At 44.3% G+C, this 24,445-nt stretch overlaps 2 protein-coding genes across 2 annotated transcripts in view; one reads left to right on the forward strand and one right to left on the reverse strand.

The window, feature by feature from the left end:
- Positions 1 to 24,445, forward strand: part of Tbcd (tubulin folding cofactor D) — a 171,891-nt gene that overhangs the window by 51,356 nt on the left and 96,090 nt on the right. Inside the window, exons 9-13 of the mRNA XM_027425304.2 lie at positions 589 to 721; positions 3,161 to 3,303; positions 5,146 to 5,206; positions 6,230 to 6,304; positions 9,851 to 9,945. Coding sequence (XP_027281105.1) covers positions 589 to 721; positions 3,161 to 3,303; positions 5,146 to 5,206; positions 6,230 to 6,304; positions 9,851 to 9,945 — 507 coding nt within the window. The remainder of the gene's footprint in view (positions 1 to 588; positions 722 to 3,160; positions 3,304 to 5,145; positions 5,207 to 6,229; positions 6,305 to 9,850; positions 9,946 to 24,445) is intronic.
- Znf750 (zinc finger protein 750) lies at positions 17,338 to 19,601 on the reverse strand. Its single transcript, XM_035448363.1, has 2 exons — positions 18,175 to 19,601; positions 17,338 to 18,059 (listed from the first exon to the last, which is right to left on the reverse strand). Exons 1-2 carry the CDS (start codon positions 19,599 to 19,601, stop codon positions 17,354 to 17,356), a joined length of 2,133 nt encoding a protein of 710 aa, XP_035304254.1. The 3' UTR covers positions 17,338 to 17,353.

A 24,445-nucleotide genomic window follows, 5' to 3' on the forward strand; every position in this document is an offset into this window, starting at 1 on the left:
TTCTTCACCCTTGTATGATTTGTCTCAACCTTGCCTATTTTATTTCAAGCCCACGCTGAGTCACAGCCCTGTGGTTCTATCCGAGGCTTCAGACTTGTCCGTTATAGTGCCGTTATCATATTCTTCTGCCCCAGCTTCATTCTCCGAATGCCCTGTGCATCCCAGGGTCTCGTGCAAGAGATTGTCCCATTGTGTCCCCCGTGGGGCTCAGTGTCCTGCCTCAGCATTGCCTCCATTCTAGTGTAGTGCTGAGTGAGCACTCCATGAATAAGACATACCCCAGAAACACTGGTAAATCTGAATGACCCCTTTGCCCACACTTGTCCCTGTTTCCCTCAGGCCCTGAATGATTGCTTGCAGCAAGATGGCCTCCCCTATGCTCTGGGCCTCTTCTACTTTTTGTTACATGATTAGGACATTAAATAGGCTTCACTCTAGCTATTTTTGGCAGATGACTTGGGGAAAAAGAGGTCTTGCTCAGGGATTCTGTGTGAATTATCTGCTACCTCCCTTGGGGCTGTGGGATTGGTTTGTTTCAGGGGTGCATGCCACCTCCTGTGGCATTGAGTTGCATGTTCTCATTGGCAGCCAACACTGTGCTGCAGTGCCTTGATGGATGCAGACTCCCTGAGAGCAACCAGACCTTGCTGCGGAAGCTCGGTGTGAAGCTTGTCCAGAGATTGGGGCTAACTTTCCTGAAGCCAAAGGTGGCTGCATGGAGGTAAGTAAGGCATGTGACCTTGCTTTACCTCAAGAGGATAAGGCTGTGTAGGCTGAACAGCAAACAATGTCTTCTGCTTTTATTTCCCTTTGGTGTCTTTGAGTGTTTGTGGTTTTGAAGGGAATAGTTTTCCTTTGGCTGTTTTTTGACTCACTATCTTTAGTAGAATAGCTGAAGCTAGAATGGTAATGGAAGAAGCTTGCTCTGCCTTTCCCTAAGGTGCTGCTCAGGTGTACCTGCAAGTTGTTGGTTTGGGGGAAAGCTTCTTTATCAGTCATCTCTCAGAGAAAACCTGGCTCACTTTGGAAGGTTTATTCAAAAATGAAAGTGTCATTTCTTGCTGATGGACACGGCTTCTTCTGATAATCTCACAGTACGGTTTCTTTTCTTTTCTTTTCCTTTCTTTTCTTTCCTTAGATACAGTCTTGCTCTGTGGCCCAGGCTAGCCTTGAATTCATACTCCTCCTGCCTCAGTCTTTTAAGTGCTGGGATTCTAGGCCTGTTGCCATCATGTCTGGAAGGTGCTGCTGTTGTTGTTACTGCTATTAATGTTATTTGTGCAAGCACTCTACCACTGAGCAGCATTCAATTCTTAATGTGGGTGATTTGAGAAAGAAAAACTATCTAAGTTTAGTTAAAACTTTTTCCAAAGTGTAGTGAATTCCAAAGAAGTATGTTATGATTTAGAGACTTCTCACATGTTCAGTGTACACTTCACTCTTGGGTTACTAGGCTGCAGTCTACTGATCTGTTCTCAAAACTCCATGGAAAAATCTCCAAAGAAACAAAATAAATAGGATGTGGACACAGTGTGGAAGCTGGTGAAACCTAAGTTCTGAAGAGTGAGTGGCAGTCTGGAGTCGCAGGAAGAGTCTGTGACCTAGTCAGAGGCTGACAGTTGGGAGAGCCTACTGTTTTGCCCAGGCCATCAGCTGATTGGACAAGACTCACCTACTCTAGAGCTGGTTTATGTGTTCAGAAGTGACTGAGAGACATACCAGGTGTGTTCAGTTAATGTTCATAGGTACTAAGAACCTTAATTTAAGAAAATAATTTACTATTGCCATTATTTTGTCTATATTTTTGCACATGTAACAATGTAGTTGTTAATAGAATTAGTTTTGCTGGGCGTGGTTGCATACTCATAGTCTTAGCACTCTGAGGTAGGAAGATAGTTCAAGGCTTGCCTGTTCTATATGGTAAATTCCCGCCAGAGCTATATATAAGATTGTCCCTTAAAAAATCAAACCAACCCAAAATACGTTTTATTTTTTTGTTTTGTTTTGTTTGAGACAGAACCTGTCTATATAGCCCTGTCTGTCCTGGAACTCACTTTGTAGACCAGGCTGGCCTCAAACTCTCAGAGATCCTCCTGTCTCTGCCTCCCAAGTGCTGGAATCAAAGGAATGAGCCACTATGCCTGCATAATGATTGCATTTTAAATTTACCCTCTTGCTATTTGTTTTCTCTTCTATTTTTTTCTTTTATTTCATTGTCCTTCCCCACTTGGCAGGGAAAGGGTCTCATGTAACCCAGACTGACCTTGAATTTGCTATTTGGATGACCTTGGCTTTCTGATTTTTCTGCCTCCATCTCTCGAGTACGTGGGACATGTACTCCCATGTCCGGTTCCCCTTTTTATCTCCCTCTCCCCTCTTACTCCTCCTTCCCCCCTCCCCTACCCTCTCCCTGTGGCTGTGCAGCACTTCTGTGCTGTTTTTTGCTGCAGTCCTGACAGTGCCTGTGGTGCAAAGGGGTAGGTGGTACACACCTATGATTTTCTGTTGGGGAGGAGAACACCCTGCCTTGGCCCAGTGGGTTTCTCCCTAGGGTAGAGATTCAGACAGAATCTACCTTCCTTTTTTGAATTCTCTTTTTGGCATCAGGCTTTGTCTACTCTGGCATGCTGACTCTTTGGAGGGAGTTGCCTGGTCAAGGCTGATGGATGATGGTGGTTGAGTGGTGTCCGTGAGCCACACTGTTGTTGGTTCCCCTTTTCTTGTTCCCTAGGCAGGTGGGAGAAGTGTTCAGAGCTGCAGTTGGCCAATAGATAAGGAGTGGGCCCTGTGGCCTGGGCTGAGGCCAGAATGCCAGGCAGCTGGAGAAGGCAGCCATTTGCTTATAAACAAGGGTGAGGCCCTGGTATCTTCCATGTGCACCCTATGGCCAGGCTTTGCCATGGCCTTCTGCCATCAAGTTTTGCTATGGAAGGCTCTTCAGAATTAGAGCATGCATCTGGCCTAGGTTGGCTTTCTCTGAGGCTTGTCCTGATAGTGTCACATCAGTGGTCTTTTTCCTCCACTCTTTATGGTGTGTGAGATTTTCACAGGCATCATGCATGATTTTGAGGGATGTTAAGCTGATGACTTCACTTACCAAAAAACTTATTTTTAGGGCCAGGTTGTACTTAACAACCTGAGATTGTTTTGTTTTGCATAGGTATCAGCGTGGCTGTCGGTCTTTGGCTGCCAACCTGCAGCTCAGTGCCCTGGGTAAGAGTGAGCAGAAGCTGCTGTCTGATAGTTTAACTTCTGATGGTGATGAAGACTATGATGTCCCAGAGGGGGTAGAGAGTGTGATAGGTAAGTGGAGCCTACAGCAGACGCCATGCATGCCTCTCTCTGCAGCATAATCTAGGGTTTTCCTTTTTGTTTACCCTCCCCCTTTCCTTCCTGGTTACCTTCTGTGCCCTCACCTAGCACATGCTCACTGGCGTGACTTCTCCTTAGACACTTGCTCCAGCAGCCCCAGCTTCCCACTGTCTCTTCATCCCTCCACATTGCCTTTCTGCAACCTGACCCTTAAGTTGCTCTCTCTGGTTGTCTTCAGGGAAACAAGGCTCCCAGGAAAATAGACTTGGAACGTGGGACTCATGTCTCCAGCCTCTATTCTCTTGTCTTGTCCAAGCATGTTTTCCATCATCTCAAACTGCTTTAGGTCTCCACACTCATCCGGAATCTGACCCAGTGTCTGTTCCCAGTCAGACCTTTACTATGCCCAGCCTCAGGTTCACTGCTTCCCACTCACTCTTCCTGCCACCCTTTGGATTTCTTCAGGACAGGTTTCTCCCCAGACTTGTCTATACCACTGTCTATATTGTCTCCTTGACCACTGCGATGGTGTTTGTGTGGCCAGCACTCACATTTGGTCTTTTCTTTCTTGGTTTCTGTGGCACAGCACCTTTCCTGGGTCCCTCTAAACCACCTTGAACTCCGTAGACCCAGGATTAGTTAGTTCTCTTGCTCCTTCTCTGTTACTGCCTGCCTGCCTTAGGAAGGCATGTTACTTTACAGTCTGCTCCCCCAAACACCACCCAGTCTGCGGACTTGTTTCTTCCCACTCACAATCTCTAGCTGTTTATCCCTGTCAGTTCTGGAGTCTGCCCTGTGGCCAGTGTTTGGACCTTATTGGGCTTGTAGGGTGGTGTGACCTGGGATAACCTTCTGACTGCCTCTGGCTAATCCCCAAAGGCCTCATCTTCCTCTGTGGAAGCCTTCCCAGATGCTTCAGTTTCTTTTGATATCCCCCTCCTGCCAGTGGCTTCTGAGGCCTTTACCTGGGGAGGCAGCTTGCTTCCTGCTGATTTTCCTATTGGGTTGGCTCTACATGTTAGAAAGTGGCAGAAATGCCTTTTTCTTTGGTTGTTTAAAAACAGGGAGGAAGTGCTTTCATTGTAGTTAAAATTAAGATCCAGGATTGGAGAGATAGCTCAGCTGTTTACAACACTTGCTGGTTTGGTTCCCAGCACCTACAAGATGGCTCACAATCATCTGTAACTCTAGTTCCAGGGGATCTGACTCCTTCTTTTTACTTCTGCAGGTACCAGGCATGAACATGGTACATATACATACATGCAGACAATACACTCATTTAAAATAAAATTAAGACCTCTTGGGCATGCAAGATGGCTCAGTAGGTAAAGGGACTAAACTTGACAACTCAAGTTTGATTCTTGGGACTTACGTGGTGGAGGGAGAGAACCAGCTCCTAGAAGTTGTCCTCTGGTCTTCACATTCATGCTGTAGCATGCCCACATCACACCCATCCTTCCACTAATGTGAAAAATCAAACAAAAAACAATTAAGACTCTTACTTTTTAGAGAAAGGGTCTCACTGTATAGTCAGTCCTAGCTGGCCTGGAACTCTTTTTGTAGACCAGGTTGGTTTTGAACTCAATAGAGATCTTCCTGCTTTTGCTCCTAAGTGCTAGGATTTCGTCTCTGAGGCAGTACTCATGCCTTAGCTTCTCAAGTGCTAGGATTATAGGCATGTGTAACCCATGGCTGGCTAAAATTTAAGATTCTCAGCATAGTTTCCACAGTGTATTCTCTGTAGTAGAGTGCAGGATTGGTGGGATAGTTTACATATAAGCAAGAAGATTAAGATTTCATACAGACTGATGGTTTCTGTCCTGGTTCTTTCAGAGCAGCTCCTGGTTGGGTTGAAGGACAAGGACACTGTGGTGCGGTGGTCTGCAGCCAAAGGGTATGTATAATTGCCCTGAGTGAGGGCTAGTGCTAAGTGCCAGAAGTGAGGGGCAAGTGTGTCTCAGTCAGTGTTGTCTCTTCATTCCTAGAAAAACAAAACAAAACAAACAACAACAACAAAAAACTTTACATGGGCTTTGAGAGTTATAAATACTTTATAGTTTTTCAAGTGATAGAACTATTGTTTTATATACTGTACATTTAAAGATAATTACTGGCTGAGAATGGTGGTACATGCCTGTAATTCTAGCACTTGGGAGGCAGAGGCAGGCAGATTGCTGTGAGTTCAAGGCCAGCCGGATCGATGTAGGAAGTTCCAGGGTAGCCAGAGCTACATAGTGAGACCCTGTCTCAAAAAAACAAAAAATTAAAAGGAAAATTTTTCTGAGTTTAAATTTTAGACTCCCTAAAGTGGTGTGAAGCCAATATTAGTGATAGTTGATTCCTACAAATTAGATGTTTAGGTTGTTGAAGAGACTCTATATGGTAAAAGTAAAGCGAGGCAGAGCTGTTTCTTGCTCATAGGTTTCCCTGGCATCACAAATGTGAAGCTCTCCACAGACTGAGGCGGGCTGCTATGGGAATTTGTATTTATGTCAACAGTAGATGTATCTTGGCCTGATGTCTGTCCTGCTGGGAGGGATGGACAGAGGCATGCACAGTGAGACCTGCTGGGAGGAGCATTCTCTTGGGTCTGACTTCAGGTCTCTGGCTTTCCTCTGTGAAGGGCCTGGACTAGCCTTTTGTGGAAATGGGGACAGAGTATAGGTGAGAGGCCCTAGGTTGGCTCTTTCAGCATTTGTCCAGGGCTCAGGGGCTGTTACCAGTGATGAGTTCAGTGTCTATATTACTTTGGGGAAAGGTGACCACATACCCTGTTCACATGTTCAGAGAATCACCTGCTCTATTCTTGGCATTGTTGCTGAGCAGTATCTGAGGCTTGCTGTTCTCTGGGGAATGGGAGGCTTACTCGAGATGGTCCTATATATATAGCTGATGGACTATTGCTTCTCTTTTTCAGAATTGGTAGGATGGCTGGAAGGCTTCCCAGAGAGCTGGCAGATGAAGTAGTGGGGTCTGTGCTGGCCTGCTTCAGGTAGGTTGTCACTTGTGGCTTTTGCTCATGTATTGTAATTTCCCTCATCTGAGCTATTTGTTAGAACCCCAAAGCTGATTTTTCCCTTTTCAAACTTGGTAACTTCATTTATCTGATATGTTGTTCTTTTCAGCACTGTTATGTATCTAAAACCTTTAGAAAGAAATGAAGTCAATGTTGAACCCATGCAGATGTAGGTAGGTCTTCATTTTCAAGTGTAGGTTCTGCATTTGTACTGCGGATAGGCAGAGCTTCTCAGAATGAGGGAATGTTCTGAGTTCACGCCTGATGGTGCTGCCAGCCAGAGTGGATACTAAGGCTCTGGAGTGACTGAGGCCTGGATTTGGAGTTACATTGTAATGAATGACATTTAGCCTTTCAAGACATTGTGGGTGTGTGGGCACATGGCCTGTGTGTATGACGACTCAGTGGGTGGGTGTGACCCTGGGGGCATAGACTGGCGTTGTGTACTCATAGACAGGGGCATTGGTTTTGTTTCTTTCCCAGTGATGATCAACCTGGGTGTGATTTTTTTTTCTTTCTGGGCTTTGGAAGTAGAAGGATGAAAAGGGGCATACACCTGTGCAGACACTTGTTTCTCATGTTCTCATGGCTCTTTTGTTGGCAGTACAGTTCTGGGCCTGCTATTCTGTGTGATTGTGAATGGCTGGCAAGAAGTATGTTAACAGCACTTTGGGCACGCCAGCACTTTCTCCTTGTGTCTTTAGAGATGGTCCACCAACACCCCAAAGTCGACTTCCTTCTGGGGTGGGCCCTTCTTCAATCTGCCTGGGCATGCGTGGTGACAAGTTGCAGTTTGCAGGGGATAGTGTGTCACTAGAGACTGCTTTGGAATGATGTTGTACGTAGTGGAAGTACGAGCAGAGCACGCTCTCATTGGGACTGCTTTGTGGAGAGAAGATGATGTGCGTGGCTTCTTTTCTCAGGATTCTCTATATTCGTTGTAGGCCTTATCCCTGGAGCTCCTTCCTGGAGGTAATGGGATGGGTGTGCTGGTAATGCTCTTAGTACCTGCACTTAGTACCAGTACTTACGAGCTTCTGACGGCAGCTAAGGCCTTTTTGCTCTCCAAGTGAGCAAAGGTTTTAGAAGGGCTGGGATTCCGCCCTTTTCTAGCTTTCCCTGAGTTTCAAACCCTGTTTTTGCCCACCCCTCTTAGGGTGTTCCTGCACACTCCCTCTGTCACTTAGAGCTTTTGATGCAGGTGTGCTCCCCTCCCCAACATTTTCTGCACTCTCTTGCTTTCAGTCCCTCTGGCATCCTCAGCCCATCTCTTTAGAGTGTTGCAGGCCTCTGGTGTGTGCTGCTTCTCCAGACTGTTCCTTCTTCCTGGTTTGCTGTCTTGGTCTATTGTTGGGGTCTAGTTCATTTCATCTTCTTATGGGTCTGTTATTTTTAATAGACAGCAGATACAAAAGTGTATCCTGTTTTTGTGACTGTGTTGTGGATAGAGAAAAGATGTTACTGCTCTTGAATCCTCAGCCCACACTGTGCAAGTGTACTGATGGAAGGGTCAGGATGTTCAGTCTGTGGAGAGGCCTGAACCTCCCAGCCATTTTCTCTGACCCACTTATGGCATCTCAGCATTCTGTGCTTTCTCTGTCTGGATCTCTAGGCTCGGGAGCTTAGGCTTGGATTTGAGATAATAGCGTGCCCTTAGCACTTGGCCAAAGTCTCTTTCTTTCTTTCTTTTTTTCTTTCTTTTTTTCTTTCTTTTTTTCTTTCTTTTTTTCTTTCTTTCTTTCTTTCTTTCTTTCTGTCTGTCTGTCTGTCTGTCTGTCTTTCTTTCTTTTTTTTTTTTTTTTGATTTTTCAAGACAGGGTTTCTCTGTGTAGCTTGCTGGCCTTGAACTCACAGAGATCCGCCTGCCTCTGCCTCCCAAGTGCTGGGATTAAAGGTGTGCGCCACCAACGCCCGGCCCAAAGTCTCTTTCTTTGCCCCTGTTGTATGCAGGCTGCGTTTTATCAGACACGATTATGTAGTGGGGATAGCAGCATCTCAGGCCAGGCCTGCCTGCCTGGAGCCACAGTGACACACTTGTAATTTAGAAATGCAGTGAGTTTACTGTACTTGAGTCATCATTTATTGATACTGTCTCAGGTTCACTCTGACGGTACTCTTCATAGAAGTGTGAGGAAGCGTCTAATCCTGAGGAACATAAAGATTTGGAAATGGAACCGGGTGTGGTGGCATATTCCTGTATAGTCCCAGCACTTGAGAGGTAGAGGTTGGAGGATCAGCATTTCAAGGCCAATTTCACCTAAAGAGTGAGTTTGAGGCCAGCTTGGGTACATGAGACCCTGTCTCAAAGAAAAAACCCAAGATTTGAAATGATCACATAGCCTCTGAGCAGACACATGGTAAGACACCTGGCACTTTAAAAAATTTTAATTATGAGTGAGTCATTACTGGTTGTGATGAGTAGGAGGACAGCTGTATCCAACAGCTCATGAAAGCCCATGCAGTGTCCATTTCATAGACATTAGTGACTTCTTCTCTTAATAGTTTGTGTACAAAGTAGCTGGTTGTACAGTTTAGTGATGCTTTGCCTACACATTTCTTTACTGTCAAATGAATTCAGCCAGAATAGGTAAAAGCTTGTCGTTTGTTTTGCTTTTGTTTTAATGATGTGCATTTTTGTATTTATGTTGGCAACAAAATACAGAAACTTCAGAGCAGCCCTGACCAGTCTGAGACAGTTATTCACATTGTAGTTACGAAGACCACACCCTGAAGAGAACTTTTGAGTACCCAGGCACATTGATTTTAAATATAAAATGTTACTTGTGAGACCCTATTTCAGATGGGTGCAAAATTGGGTTCTTGTAGTCCTAGTTACTTGGGACGCTGGGGTAGGAGGGCTGCTTGAACCTACAAGTTTACAATCAGCCTGGGAATACAGCCAGACTTGATACCTCCATGCCTTCAGAAAAAGTCTTTAAATGCTCTTTTTCTTTTTTTGAGATAGGGTCTCATGTGTCTCAGCAGTCTGGCCTTGAACTTAACGTAGTTGAGATGGCCTTACACTTCCCAGGGACTAGGTTTAGAGGCATGTGACACAGTGTCCCTCTTATTTAATCACTTTTTAAATCTTGAATGTGATCACTCAGGTAACAGTGGGTGCCATGTAAAGGTGTCCTCCTGGTCTTTATCTACTAATGTCCTCTGAGTTGGGTGGAATCTCTGTTGTCTCTCTACTGTCTGATCAGAGTGGGTTGAGTTTAGGGCTTTGTGGCTATGGTGGCAGGACACCATCTAGGGTAGGTGGCCTGATTTGATGTTGAAGGTGGCAGAATGTCTCTGGGCTGGCCTTGAGCTGACCTAAGTCCTTTCATTATTATTGGGTGATTTAAAGAATAGTATTGATGTGGCAGATACCTTCATATTAGGCTTGAATCTCTTATTTGTTTAACCAAGAAGTAATGGTTTTAGCAAGGCTCATAGGCCCAGGATATGGATCAAGTTGTGCTTCTTGCAAAACTGTGGGCTTTGAATCTGGAGTTGACATTACAACTGTGGTCTCAGTTTTCAGGAGACGGATAAGGCATGGCATGGTGGATGTCTGGCATTGGCGGAACTGGGTAGACGAGGCTTGTTGCTGCCATCGAGACTCTCAGAGGGTAAGTAACTTAAGTGCATGGATCTGCATCCTCAGAGCTGCTGAAACTTGGTGGGGTTCCTCAGTGTGGCTAGCCACAGACAGACACCAGTGCTTCTGGGGAAGGACATGGTATATACATATTTCTCAGGCTGCTTTCTCATGCTGCCTTTATAATTTACTAATTACCTCTTTAGCCTGTTGTAGCTACATGCTGCCTACACTCTGTGTGCTGGATTTGGAGAGTCATGGCTATTGTAGGAAATTACCAATACGGAGTCAGGTAGAAATATAAGGGTATTTAATAGGGAAAAGCCTTACTTACAGAGCGAACCAGCCAGCCGGTGGTAGTCTGTACAGCAAGAAGCAAAGAAAAACCAAAACCAAAACGCAGTCCCCCTACTCACTCTGACCACACCCTCACAAGCCCTCAGGTACTTCTGTAGCCAGCCCCTAAGAAGGCGTGGCTACAGCTTCCCCTACACATGGCCACTGGTAATATTTGGTTTTCTTGTCTCTAGAACCTTTTTTTCACTCTTGAGGGGTGCTGTCACCCATTGAGAGCATCTGGAGATGTAGCACTTGGTACCCCTACAGGGTCCTGATGGATGACACAGCTTGTGACAGCAGCGGAGCTGAGCTTCCGGAGAGGAGGCGCAGTGCAGTGCATGTGAAGAAAGACCATGAGCCCGGGCTAGTTATTGGGTCCTGGGGAGGTGGCATCAGAGAATAAGGCCATGGCTGTGCCACTGTCTGGAGGTGCCTTGTGAATTCAAGGAAAGGAGTACAAAGGACAGAGAAGATGCTTCCTGAAAGTGTGCTACAGAGATTATGCAGGGTGTGGCTTTTGTCTAGAGCAGTGGTTCTCAATCTTCCTAATGCTGCAACCTTTTATACAGTTCTCATGTTTGGTGACCCCCAACCATAAAATTATTTCGCTACTTATTCATAACTGTAATTTTGCTACATGTAATGTAAATATCTGATATGCAGAATATCTAGTATGCCATCCCTGTGAAAGAGTCATTTGACCACCAAAGGTTGAGAACTGCTGGTCTAAAGCAAGACACTGGAATCATGTGGGTTGCATGTCACTAATGCCAAGCTATAGTGTCAGCACTGGGACACAAAGGAAGTCTTCTAGGGCTGCATTCTATTTAGGCCTTCTGCTTTTAAAAACACAGTTTTATTGCAATAATTTGCATGCCGTATAGTCTACCCATTTACAGTTTATAGTGGTCTCTGACATATTTGGAGTTGTGCAACATCATGTAATTTAACTTGAGAACATTTTCATTGCCTTCGGCTGAGATCCTGCACTACAGAGCAGCCACGCCCACCCTACTACCCAGCCTGAGGCAAGCTCCGATCCTCTCTTTGCTGTTCTGTTTTGCCCTTTTCAGACATTTCATGTAAACAAACTTTGGTGTTTGTTCTTTTGTGTCTGAACTGCATGTAATTTTCTTATGATCACCGTGTGTTGGTGATGCTTCATCCCTTTTTACTGCTGATGGGGGTTCCATTATGTGCAAGTACTGCCTTTTGCTTACCAATTTAACCATGGTTGCCTCTACCTTCTGACTTTTTCAGTAATGCTGCAATAAACATTTGTTTATGAGTTTCTGTGTAGACATGTGTTATCATTTGTCTTGGATGTAGACCTGGGAGTGGAAATGATGGTTAGTCCAAGAAACAAGTCAGTCAGACTCTTCCAACATGGCCACATTGCTATACATTCCCACCAGCCATATTCTCACATCCTCATCATCATTTATTTTTGCCTTTCCTCTTTTTAAAAACTAATTAATACTGTAGTTGTTGTAGAATGTCAGTCATTTCTTCATACCTTGGTTGTGTGTCCCTGATGACCAAGGAGGAAGTCTGAAACTGCTCCAAGATGTTGCCAGATGGTAGCAGTTTTTATAGCTACAACTGCCTCTGTTGTCAGGAATTGTGTTGTGGTAAAGTCACGTTGTTTTGTCAGAAAGGACTGGATACAAACGTTGGGAGCAGCTGAAGGATGCTTTTTATGTTTTTGTTTTAGACCTTATACCACTCCTCTGAGAGTGGCCTTGTTTGCTTAAAGTCATAGCTGGATACTTGCTTCTCATAGCCATTGTGTAGTCTTCTGAATTGACAGAAAGCAAAAGCACTACAGCCCCATCATTTGGAAATTAGAGGAGTTCAAGGCTGTTCTTGGTACAGTGAGTTTGAGGTTAGCCTGGGCTAAATGAGAGACCCTATCTCTGAAGAAAGAAAAGGAAAAGCACATATGTGAGGTAAGGTACCTGTATAAACATGATCTAGAAGGACAAGGTGTAGACAAACGAATATATTTGTAGTAAGATCATTTGTTTTTGTCCCAGAGGACATGGGAGGCTTTCTGGGTGCATGCTGAAGTTGGAGGAGAAGTGGGGAGGTCAGGTTGACTTGACCACAGCCTTAGAGAGCAGACCTGGCAAAGTCTCAGGAAGGAGCAGCTTGGTCATCTATTTAGAGAGTTCTGTCAAGTTGTCTTCATGCACACACACACACACACACACACACACACACACACACACACACATGTGTTCCCCCATACATTGTGCCTGAGTTTTTTTATTTTTCTATTTTTGCTTTGGTGGATGAGGACTTGGGCCATTATCAAAGGACTGCTTAGCCTTTATTTCAGGTGGCCCAGATGCTTTATTGGTCCTCTTGGTTTTTTGGGGGAGTTGCTCTTTGAGCCATGTTAACTATGCCATGGGGCGTCATGATTAGCTCGTAGTCTAGTCTAGGGTTTTGGCTTTATTTTCTCTCTGTGGCTACATTTGATTAGTGTTAGTATTCTAATAGAGTGTACACCCGTGCTCTTAATTTTGTGGTTGACTTCCCCCTCCCCCTTTTTATGTTTTAAAATTAAACATTCTTATCTCTTTGGACACTTGGTTAAAACCTTCTATTCCTTCTTTGCTGTTTTTACTGAATGGAGAATTTTGTGCCTATGAGTTATATGTTATGACATTCTTGGGTATGTAGATTCCTATCTTTCATCCAAACTGCAATGTGCTCAGCCTTGACTTCCTTAAATATTCCACCTGCCCCATTCTCTCTTCTCACTTTGGGATTTGAATTTTAGGTGTGTAGTTGTGTTCCATTGTGTCCCTCAGGTCTCTTAGGTTCTCTTCCTTTTCCTTTATTATTATTTTTCTGCTCCTCATACTGGGTGATTTCATTTTCTTGTCTTTATGATCACTGATTCTATCTTTCACTTGTGCAAATCTGTCAGCCCCTGTGTTAGTTTCTGTCATCACTGTGACCAGAATCTGCCTGACGAAAGTAGTTAAAAGAAGGAAGGGTTTATTTTGACTCGTGCATTTTAAGAGTACAGTCCATCTTGGCTGGGAAGTCATGTTGGCAGGAGTGTGAGGCAGCTGGCTACATTGCATTTGCAGTCAGGGAGCAGAGAGAGATGACTGCTGGTGCTTAGCTCACCTTTTGCCTTTTATATAGTCTGGGACCCCTGCTCATGGAATGGTGTATCCACATTTAAAATAAGTTCCGATCTTAGTTAACTCAAACTAGAAACTCCATCATAGACACACCCAGAGTCTTGTTACCCAAATAATTATAGATCCTGTCAAGTTGGCAATCAGTGTCAATCATCACATCCCTCTAGAGAACCTTCATTTCAACTGTTGACTTTTCAATTTCAGAACTTCTGTTTAGTTGCTATAATTTCTCTTTTTTGACATTTCGAGCTTGTTCAGGTATGGTCTTTGGATCCCTCTGAGCATTTTAAAGTCTGTGTCTGATAAATCCAATGTCTGGGCTGCTTCAGAGATGTTTTCCACCATGTTTGGGTTATACTTTCCTGTTCCTTTGTCTGCCTTGCAATTTTTTGTTTGTGTGAAAGCAGAATATTTTAGATACTCTAATAGGCACCAGCAGAAAAAAGCCTCCCCTCAGGCACTTGCTCTTAGGAAGTATTGAGGCCTGTGGTTTCCACTGCCCCAGTGATTGTATTATGTTTGTTTCCTGCCGTCTCTTCCGTATCTCAGCATCAGACATGATGTGAGAGTATCTGAGAGTGTCTCCTTCCTTAGGCATTCCTCTGGTTGTCATAAGAACTTGATTAGTGTCCAGAGTTCTGCAAAAGTTGATCCTATCAGTTTTGGCCAGCTTAGCACTTCAGCACGGAACTCCTGTTTTGCTGTGTTGCATGCCATCATCCAAAAAGGAACATTTGGATAGTGTTGTGGCATCTTTCTGGGTCCTCTTAAGTAGCAAACGCCATGTAGGATTAAATATGCAAGAGTTTGTTAGGGAAGTCTTGCGAGAGAGAATGTGGGCAGGAGACAGGAAGAAGGGAGCTCTCTATTGGCCCTCATAATATGTACGTGGGATGCCTGGTGTTTCAGGTCCCAGGCAAACAGGTCCCTGGTCAGGGCCATGTTGTCCAGGTCTCAGAGTTGCACTGTTATTAGTTTTTGGCATTGGTATGATTTTGAGATGCCAGACACCCCAGTTTGTAGGAAAATGAAGACTGCAGTGTGGCAACTTTGACTTTGCTGCGGGCAAGTTGTCCTCCTGTGCTTTCCTTTGAGGGAGTGTCTGTTCTGTATCTGTTGTTCCTGCCCTGGAGAAGGTTTTGTGGAAAGAGGACAAATCACAGGAGACCTTTGCTGGGATTGTTTAGAAAGATATATATATATATATATATATATATATATATATAGAGAGAGAGAGAGAGAGAGAGAGAGAGAGAGAGAGATAGTTTACTTACCTTACAGTTTACTCATTTAACATGTAATTAAATGGATTTTGGTATATTTCATTACTCATTTCTTTTAAACTTATGGTTAAAAAATATATATAACGAATTTGTTGTCATAGCCATTTCCAGGCATTCTGTTCAGTGGCATTAACTATGTTCTTGCTGTTGGGCAATGATTTCATAATCTGGTTCTAAAACATATATTATTCTAAATAGATGGCCTGTCTCCCACCCCACGTAGCTCCAGTCGGCTTCCTGTTCCTATGGTTTTACCCATTCTCGGGCCTTCATCTAAGTACAAAGTGTGTATGATATTTTGCCATTGTGTCTGGCCCATTTCATAGCGTATAATGATCTCAAGACTCATCATACTGCAGCATGTATAAGAATGTCCTTCTTTGTAAGGCTGAGTAATGCTCCACTATGGTTATTCTTCCCCGTGATCCCATCTCCTGGCTACTGTGAACAGGAGATGAGCATGTCTCTTTGAGACTTGCGTTCAGGTCTATAAGCTGTATCTGGTAGTATTGCTAGGTCATGTGGTTCTGTTTAACTCTTAAAAGCTTGTTTTGTGTTTTAATTTTGTTTTTGCTTTTTGTCTGTAAAGGGAGGAGCTTTTACTCTTAAGTTGATTTCATACGTGAATGTAGAGAGGTAGTAATTGAGAAACAATTAAGAGTCCAGTGTTTTATTATGTAGCTATAGGGGTTCCTTTTATTTTATAGGCAGATAGAATATCTACTCTAGTTGCTATGGGTATGCTGTTGAAGGTGACCTTTGGAGCAACTGTTCCTAGAGGGTAGTGTTTTTTCATGGTGGGTCTCTCAGCTGAGGCTGGTGGTACCATGCACAGACCAGTTTTCTGCAGGCTGAGTACCTCCTGTTTGGAGGAGTAGCTTCTCATGCTCCATCCAGGCAGCTGTCCAGGTTCTTCTTTGCCATTTACGGTGATATAGACAATGGGTGAGCTATGTATCATACTACTTCAGAGTTCTGGGGCTGAATGGAGGGCTGAGTTCTTATGTGGGTTAAGCATGTCAGGAGGACTTTGTCAGTGCCAGGCTTTGGGTCACGAGCATGGAACAACAGTGCTTGATGGATCATTCCTTATCCCCTGAAGGCCTTTACTTGATGGGGAGCAGGAGAGGTCATGTTTTCATTCTTTACCAAGCATAAAAAAAGAGCCAGACTGGAAAATAAGATGATTGTATTTGTTGGTTTTATATCATAAGAGAGTACATTTGGGTTACTGGTATGTGGTGGTGTGATGGACCCAAAGGCCTTGTCTAGCCCCTTGTATGGGAAGGGCTCCTGCCTCACCAGGTAGTAGCAGAAGGCTTTCCTGCTTCCTTAAGTGGGAAACCTTCTATGCCTTTAGAGATGGCTTGCAGCACTGACTTCATGTATCTCATAATGGTTGTAAAAAACTCTGCAACCCGCTTATATTGTTGGTATTTGAATTTTATATGACTTTAACCAGCTGCAAAGTGTTTCTCTAGTCCTAATGTCACCTGAAGGTAAAACACTGGTCAGCTTTCATTGGCCGGCCTCTATTGGGGCTGGCTAGGAGCTGGGAATCACTGCCAGAGCAAAAAGAACCACGAACGCCTGTGCTCAGTGCCTGCACCTTGGTGGGCTAACAGGTCACCTCTGACCAGAGTATAAGGGCTTATGGGGACCAAGAAAGGTGGAACTCTTCCCACATAGCGTTTAGGGCCAGGGATCCTGAGACATCCTGTAGGCACTCTGAGACTTAGGGCTTCTAGATGTCTTTGAAAACAACCCCAGAAGCACTTTCTTAGTTTCATTGTTGCCTCAGCTGTCAACTCTTTCTTGCTGAATGTTATGGCAGAACACTCTGAAGAATACCACAGACCTGACATTGGTCTTTGCTCTGTGTGTTCTCAAAGTTCCAAGAGTTTATTGGAAAATTAACAACATGTACATCATTTTAGTGAGTACTAATGTGAGGCTAAGTGAGAAAGTTTGCTGTGACATCATAAACAAGTAGAATAAGTGGATCATATGTTTACCAGCAATGCATTTTCCTGATGGAAATAAATTACTTGTAAAATCAGCCTCTGGATGCTTGTGGGCAGTTCAGTAAAAATTAATCATAACATTTTTTATATGTAACACTTGATGCTTAAACTGAAGATATTTCTAGCATCAAAACACATAACTATATTTAATAGGAAAACAGTAAAAGTTTACTAGTCCTGAAAAATAGTACATATAAAAGGTTTTTTTTTCTCACACTGCTCACACTGCTGAGCTATTTTTTAGTTCTGTATATTTCCCTGATGTGTCACAAACAGGAAAGCCCAGTTTAATTCATCAGTCTCAGAGAGCATAAGCCACTCGGATATTTTTTAAAACCAGAAGTAGAAACACCTTTTAATATTTATTCTTAATGTTTACAAAAAACTGAACAAGATTATAGCCTTTTGTCTTTTTTTTTTTTTGAGAAGAAAAGAGAAACAGTATTTATAAAAATTGGCTTGATAAAAAGTGAAGGTAAACTATGGGTGTCCTGGTTGTTCCAGCACTTAGGCTGATTCAGTGAGATCACAAGTTTGATGCCAGTTTGAGCAATAATGTACCTCCTCCAAAAAGCAGAAACGTGGAGATGCTGCTTAGAACATGGTGTGAGTGGCACGGAGCTCGTGAGGCCTCAGGACACCCGGGTTCTTTTGCGTAGAGTGAGCACTCTTGGTACGGTGTCGTTCAGCTTTGGCTTTTTAGTTCCTTGCTGGGATTTTCCTGCATCCCTTTGACTTGTCCTCTTTTGTCCTTTGGGTCTGAGGTCACACTGAGCCCCCTGATTCTCTGTGGAACTGTGGGTGGGCACCTCTTGACAGGTGGATTCCTGGGCTGTGCTCTCATCATCGCCCACTCGGACATTGCCTGGGCTGTAGGCTGCCAGCTGACAGAGAGCTACAGCTGCCGTTTGCTTCTGTTCCTCACTACTGTCTACCGTGTGTACATCTGGGGTTGTCCTGCTGTGGGCCTTGTCTTGCTGTGTCTCCACATGGCTTGTCCTACCTTCAGAACCTTTTGTCTCAGTCTTGGGAGCAGCAGCAGGTTCTGCACCTTGTGGTGGGCTGGGGAAGACAGGCCTAGGAGCCCAGGCATTACAGGAATCCTTTACAGAGAGATTGAGTGGCAGGTCTTGCAGCCCTGAGAAGCCCAGGGTGTCGGCCTGGGCATTGTCTACATACATGGATCCATAAGTGGCTGCAGGGTTTGTCTCCAACTTCTTGGAGAGATTGAGGGGGGCTATCCTGGAGTGGTCCTCTGGGCTGGAAGGTGGCTCCTCTGTGATGAGAGAGGAACTGGTTCCTATCTGGGTTGGAGAGTCACTGTTCATGGCCTGAAGGCTAGAAGAAATCAAGAGAAATCTTAGGAAAATGATCATGTAAAGCATTTTGAGTGAGTGTAAACTTGGTGTTGAACAAAATTACATTGAAGATTTTGAAAAAGAAATTTTCTTACCTTTTTGGAGACTCTGTTCTGTTTGCAGGAGGCTGAGAGTGAGGACTTTCTGAGCCCCTCTGGACAGGTTTGAAGGCAGTGGGGCTCTGCTCAGGCTGCTGGAGTCGTTCCAGGGTTCCTGAGGAGGCTGCTTTGTTTGAGAGGTCACACAAGCCTTCTAATGTTTGGCTTGTTTGGGTGAAATTGGTAGGGCTTGGTCTTCCTGGGGAGCCTGTGGCAGCGCTCCCTGCTCGGGGGCTCATTTTTGCCTCTTCTGCATCCCTTTGCCCATCTTTAGAAGGATCTTTTGCTTCAGAAACTGGACTTTCCTTCTCAAACTCCGTGTGTTTTCTGTGGGAGTTTGAGAGATTTAACTCGGAGGGACTCGAGGCTGGGTAAGCCAGGGCTGCTTCTTCAAGCAGGCGAGAGCTCTGATCTCTTGTGATACCAGGGACAGGTGGGAGCCTGAGACTGTAGGAGGGAAATGCAGACTCTGGTCTGTAAAATCCATAAGGAATTGGCAGATTTGAGTGGTATTGCTGGAAAAATCTGTAGTGGTCATATGTGGATGGAGTTGTGTTCAAGTGCTTGGGGATTGGTCCAGGATGAGACAGGAAGTGTCTTTGGTCTTGGGACCCATAGACAGACAGCAAAGTGGTGTCACACTCAGGCGTGTTCCCAGGCAGGAGGTAGGGGGAATAGATGGCAGTCAGCCCATGCTCTGTATAAAAGGGGTGGGTGTACTCTGGGATTGCAGGGTGCATATAGGGGGAGATAGCACCAAACCCCTTCGAAGATGGGATTTTATGTGGAAACTCAGGTGGCAGGAATGGGGAGCCAGCTTTCCAGGGGTAACCAGGAGTATGGAATGCAGACTTGGCATGGAAAGAGGTGGCTTTGGTGGTGGAGCTGGTTAATGCCAGCATTTCAGAAGCCTCTGTGTCTTCTGGCCCCCTAAGTCTGTGCTCCCCAACTGGAACAAATGCTGAAGGCCTAACCCCACTGTCTAGACCAGGCTGGGTGCTTAGAATGGCTTCTGATGTCACTTCTTTCTGTAGGGCTGTTTTCTGGGGTCCCTTGTGGGTTCCCCGGGCCTGCATTTCTAGGTTCTCTTTGGTCTCTTCCTTTGCAGAGCCCTGCTGAGACTTTGGATCAAAGCTGGAGAGTCCGTTTGGGAGAGACTTGGAAGTGACTTGTTTTGAGGTGGGCTCTGACTGGTGGGTCTGCTTAGGGTCCAGCAAAGTAGACTTGGGACACTTGGGAACGCGATCTTGCTCTGACACTAACGTAATAGAGTTTTTACAGAGACCATACTTCATGTGATTGAAAAGATGTGACTTCTCATTGCATGTAAAAGGACACTGGAAGCATTTGTACTTGAATGGCTTTCCTGGGGGCCGTGGAATATAGTGCGGCTTTTTTGGTTTCCGTTCTTTTAGGAGACTCATATTGTCTTTTGTATTTGGATTCTGGTCTGCTCAGTGTGTGGTCACTGCTGACTCCTCTTTGACCAGGATACGGTCGTGGCTTTGAAGGAAGGAGTACTGGTCTTCTTTCTTGCTCTGAGTACTCTATTTGCAGCCAGTTCTATGAGCCGAGGGCCTAAGAAGGAAAATTCCTTCCATCTGGTTCCTAAAGCTGTGAAGGCAGACGGAGACTGGTTGGTGTCATGTGCAGTTAGTGGGTCATTGTCTGCACTGTCACACTAAAGACAGACAAGGAGCCTAGTGCCTTTAGAGAGCTAGTGACACCTGTGTCACTGCTAGTCTGCTCTGCTAGCAACCAGCTTCCTGTGATCTGTTCTCAAGCCTGACCTGCAAGCACTGCCTGGGGACCAAGAGAGCAGTGTCAAAGGTGATTCTTTGAGGTTTGGGGACCTTTATTCTGTAGTTTGGACTTTTCCTTGGTCTATTTCTATGGGGTTTAGATAGGATTCTGTACTAGAGTCTCCTTGAGCACTCTATGGGAGCAGGCCTTTATTGAATATGCTATGGCATTGTAAGGTTAAGTGCTACAAGGCAGCTTGCTGTTATAGCTAACTGAGATCAGTCAACTCAGTTTGCAGTGCTATTAGGATGATTTGCAAGTCCCTGAATGTCCTGCTACTCATCAGTATTTGGGAATAACTTGGAAGATTTGCCCTTCCCATATATATATATGCTCAAGAGACTGGAGCAGTAGTATCCATGTAGAGGGAGGAAACCATTTTGCCTCAGGTGTCTCTTGTATCTAGCTCTTACAGTGCTTCCTAACTCAAAGCTGAGCACCTAGTGAAATGGCCTGCCTAGACATCTGGGGTGACTCTAGATGGAGCTTTGGTATACAGTGAAGAATTCAGGCCAGGCACCTTAATTTGTATAGGATAGGTGAAAAGGGAAAGATCTCCTGCTAAGAATTTTAAACATTTAAAAATAACATTCAATGGAAATTATTTAAAAGTGTCCTCAGCTTTAAAACTAAGTTTGTGAGAAAGGTTTAAAGGTGTGCCCTCTAGACCTAGCCAGACACTCTTCTGTAAGCCAGATCCTTAGAAACAGAACCAGCCACCAAAGTCTTATGCCTAAGTCCTCACTCTTGTCTGTCTTCCTTGACCTCAGTATGCATGTGTATAGTAGACAGAGGGGTGGAGTGGCCAAGAGCAGGTTCTTTATTTCTACCTGTATACTTTGTATTCTGAGGATGCTGTCTGGTTTTACTTCTAATTTATTTTTCTATATATATATATATATATATATATATATATATATATATAGAATATATCATAAAAATAAATTATACATACATATATATTAAACACATAGAACTATGCCCAGCACTGTGGTGCACACCTAGGTGCCTACTTAGGGGCTGGCTACAGGTGTGCCTGACCACACCCTCATACAGTTTCCCCTACACACCTGCAATTCTATCATGTAGGGGAGGCTAAGGCATAGGGTCTCAAGTTCAAGACTTGCTTATGCTGCTTAGCAAAAAAATTTTTTTTCTCAAAACAACAAGAACCAGTCCACAAAGAGCTACAGTACCCTTTACCAGCTACCCTATTACCACAGTTTAGGGCTGTTTTGTTAAGTAGTTGTTTGGGAGAACAGTGGCTCAGCTGATACTGAAAGTAGTCCACTATGAGTGTCTGTATAGCAGTCAGTGAAGCACAGATTTTAGATAAGAATGAAGGTGTCCCTTAGCTGGGAGGAAGTGAGGTCCTAGGCTTCTTTTGGGGCTATGGGAGACTAAGCTGTCAAAGGGGACCCTGCCTGAAATACACTTTTGCTGCAGAAGCTACAAGGCACCCTGTCAAAGCTGATCATATTAACAGTAATAGCCTTCTGGCTTTCTCTTTTCTCTCTTATTAAAAGAAAAATGTAAAGAAATTCTCTGTGGGCCTAGGTTGTACCTGGAGTGCATTTTCCCTACCTCTGTCAGGGAACCTGAGAAGCCTTGTCTGACTAGCTGATGAGGGCAGCTCGATAAGTCAGTGGGGCCTGTGCTGGCATGCTCATTACACTCTTGATTCTGAAGGCGTGAGAACCTCTGCAAGACAGGTTCCCATGGCTGTATAGGATATGTCATGGCACAGATCTGAGAGAGATGATTTCATCACTAACTGGGAGCATCATGATCAAAATGATGACAGTTGCAAACATTTATCGAGTGTGAGCTACTTCCCAGTTGCTGAGTATGGACGTGGACTCTTGTGTGTTCTGGACAAGCTAGAAAAGCCCTTCTAGATGTAAGGAAATAATGATGGGCCTATGGAAGCAACTTTAGTGACTGCTGCTGATGGCTCGAGGCAGAAGAAGTAAGCACACCACCGTGGTTAAATACTGAACACCTACAGTGGTTAAATAAGCACACGGTCATGGTAAGATTTTCTTATGTCTTACAGGAGGCAAGGAGTTTACAAATCACCATATGTTATCCTAAAGAGTAACTTAGGAAATAATTGCTATATAATATGCATAAAAGTTGTATATATTATATATATTAAATTATTAAAATATAATATATATTAAAGTAAAATGCTATCTGAAGTTTTGGTTTGAAACTTTTGCCTTTTTATTTTTTGGCCTACTATTCCTCAGGACAGTGAGCAGGCTGGGTGGAATAGGCCCCAGTGGCCCTGGTGCAAGGGTTCTAGAGTGAGACTATTTATTGAGGCTTATTAAAACTCGAAGGGAAGGAGTATAAAAATGGATGCTCAGCTATAGTAGTTTCAGTAACTTTGGATAAACTGACCCCTCAGGATTTCACAATTGCTAATTAAGGCAGAGCGCTCACTGCTTGGAGCCAGTGTAACTCATCTATAAAACTACTGTGTTAGAGAAGTAAGTGGGATAAAATTGATGCTTTTGTAAGCTTTCGAATGATGATGTCAGCCTGTGAGTTCTCTGTCCTACCCAAGTGAAGTTTATGAGTGTGGAGAAACTAACCCACTGCCATGACTGCAGCCAGGCACATATGTCTGTGGGCATGGAGGCTTACAGTAAGTCCTGTTTGGTCAGTTTATACCTGCTGGACTTTGTACTGTCTGGCAGCTGCTAGTGTTAAATATTCCCAAAAGTGCACATTGTTGCCAAAACAGTAAAGCCTAGAACTTTGGCTGTTTACAGTAAGTTTGGATTTGTATTCAAAGATGAAGATCTTCCCAAAGGCAGAAAGAAGGGTATGTGGCTCTCTTTTTGGGGGGTGTGCCTGTTACTACCTTGGGAATCCATCTCTGGAAGGCTGTGTGTGGAGCCATGGCTGTCTGAGATCTGTAGTGTTAGCATGTTTGATGCTGACACAGTCCCAGAGGAGTTTTACCTGGCACCTAACCCTCTTCCCTTTCACTTCCCATATGATGGTCAGGGGATTCATGAGGGTGTCTTCCCACAGACACCAGCCTGGATCAAGGGCTGTTGGTAGGGAGCTTACAGGCATCCTCTGTCTTCTTGGGGAAGCCCTGTTCCCCAACATGCCTCTCCAGACCACCTTGCTTGAGACTTCCTTCTTTGAATCAACTTGGGATGCAGCAGAGACTATCTACAATAGTACAGTGACCTAAGATCATGTAGTTTCCAGTTTAAGATCTGTAAAATCTGTCCCAATTTTTCTGCTGATATATATCAGCTGTGTGACTTGAGATTTGAATAACTCATATTCATTCAACTGCTCGACTTTGCCTTTGGAAAGGGCCCTGGGCTGAGAGCACCTTCCCTCTGCCCACAGTGTGCCATCCGGGATACCTGCCCACACAGTGAGAATTGTGTGGTTTCGGTTGGCCACAGAGTTCTGTTTGTCTTTAAAGCACTTGAGCAGATCCCTAAGTGTGGACGCATAAAGTAGCTGCTGGTGTCAGGGCGACAGTGAGTGGCTGGTGTGTTTTAAAAGTTTCTAAGGGGCTTGCATTTAGAAAACAGATAAGAGAAAGAGTAATTTAAAAGAACTCTGGTAGGACACAATGGCGGTAATTACAGCTTTGCTTTATAGGACAGCGGTGTGACAGGCTGGGTAGCTATGTTTGTCCTGTGAATTGACCTGCAAATCAAGACAGTGCTGTAATATTCCTTCTGCTGGTGTCCAGCTGTCTGGCACAGAGCCTCACAGGTGGAACGTCGTGAAGGGCATGCTATAATTACAGCACTGTGATGTGGCATTATTGCACCACTCAAGGGCACGCCACTGTCGTCTACCCACTGGGGTGTCGCAAGAACGAGATTTGTGAGTTTTGCTTCAGTTGAGCTTTTGCAGTGACTGGCCGCCACTCCCTTCCAAACTTTCTGTTCTTTAAGATGAAGGTGAACTTAGGACGGCCATACCTTAGAGAGGAAAGCAGTTTTCTAGAGTGTGTTTGGAAGAAAAGATCCAGAAAGCAGCTGGGTTCTGTTGTGTTGGCACATAGTACACACAGAGCTCCCAGGCCAGTGTTGCACCAGAGTTCACCTTGCCTCATGTTTCCCTAACACACAGTCTGAAATACCAGAGAGCCTTTGCTAATGCTCAGAGAACACTAGGATAACAAATGTAGGTGGTTCTGCTTAAATGAAATCTGATTTGGTCAGATTTGGCTGATTGTTTGATCAGGAATTATTTTCATAAAGATTTATAGGAAATTTCATATAGGAACCCCCCCCCCCCCGGATGTAACCTTAACAACCAAACAAAAACTTAAACTTTGTTGGCTTCTTGTTTTTGAAAGGATTTGTTAAAGCAGCACTTACTTTAAACTTGATGAGTTTTAGGTATTAACCCAGAAATGAAAACCAGCAGTTGTTACATTTCTATATACATATATGATTTTTGCCTCTTTTATGTT

This window comes from Cricetulus griseus, chromosome 7 (assembly GCF_003668045.3).
Source record: "Cricetulus griseus strain 17A/GY chromosome 7, alternate assembly CriGri-PICRH-1.0, whole genome shotgun sequence".
NCBI classification, from domain to species: domain Eukaryota; kingdom Metazoa; phylum Chordata; class Mammalia; order Rodentia; family Cricetidae; genus Cricetulus; species Cricetulus griseus.

What these genes read in the sequence shown, in the direction of transcription:
- Znf750 (XM_035448363.1), bottom strand. Translation starts at nt 19,601, where the DNA reads ATGAGTCTCCTAAAAGAACGGAAACCAAAAAAGCCGCACTATATTCCA. An exon ending in AGAACAGAGTCTCCAAAAAG is followed by an intron (nt 18,060 to 18,174) that starts GTAAGAAAATTT and finishes GATTTCTTCTAG; the next exon opens with CCTTCAGGCCATGAACAGTG.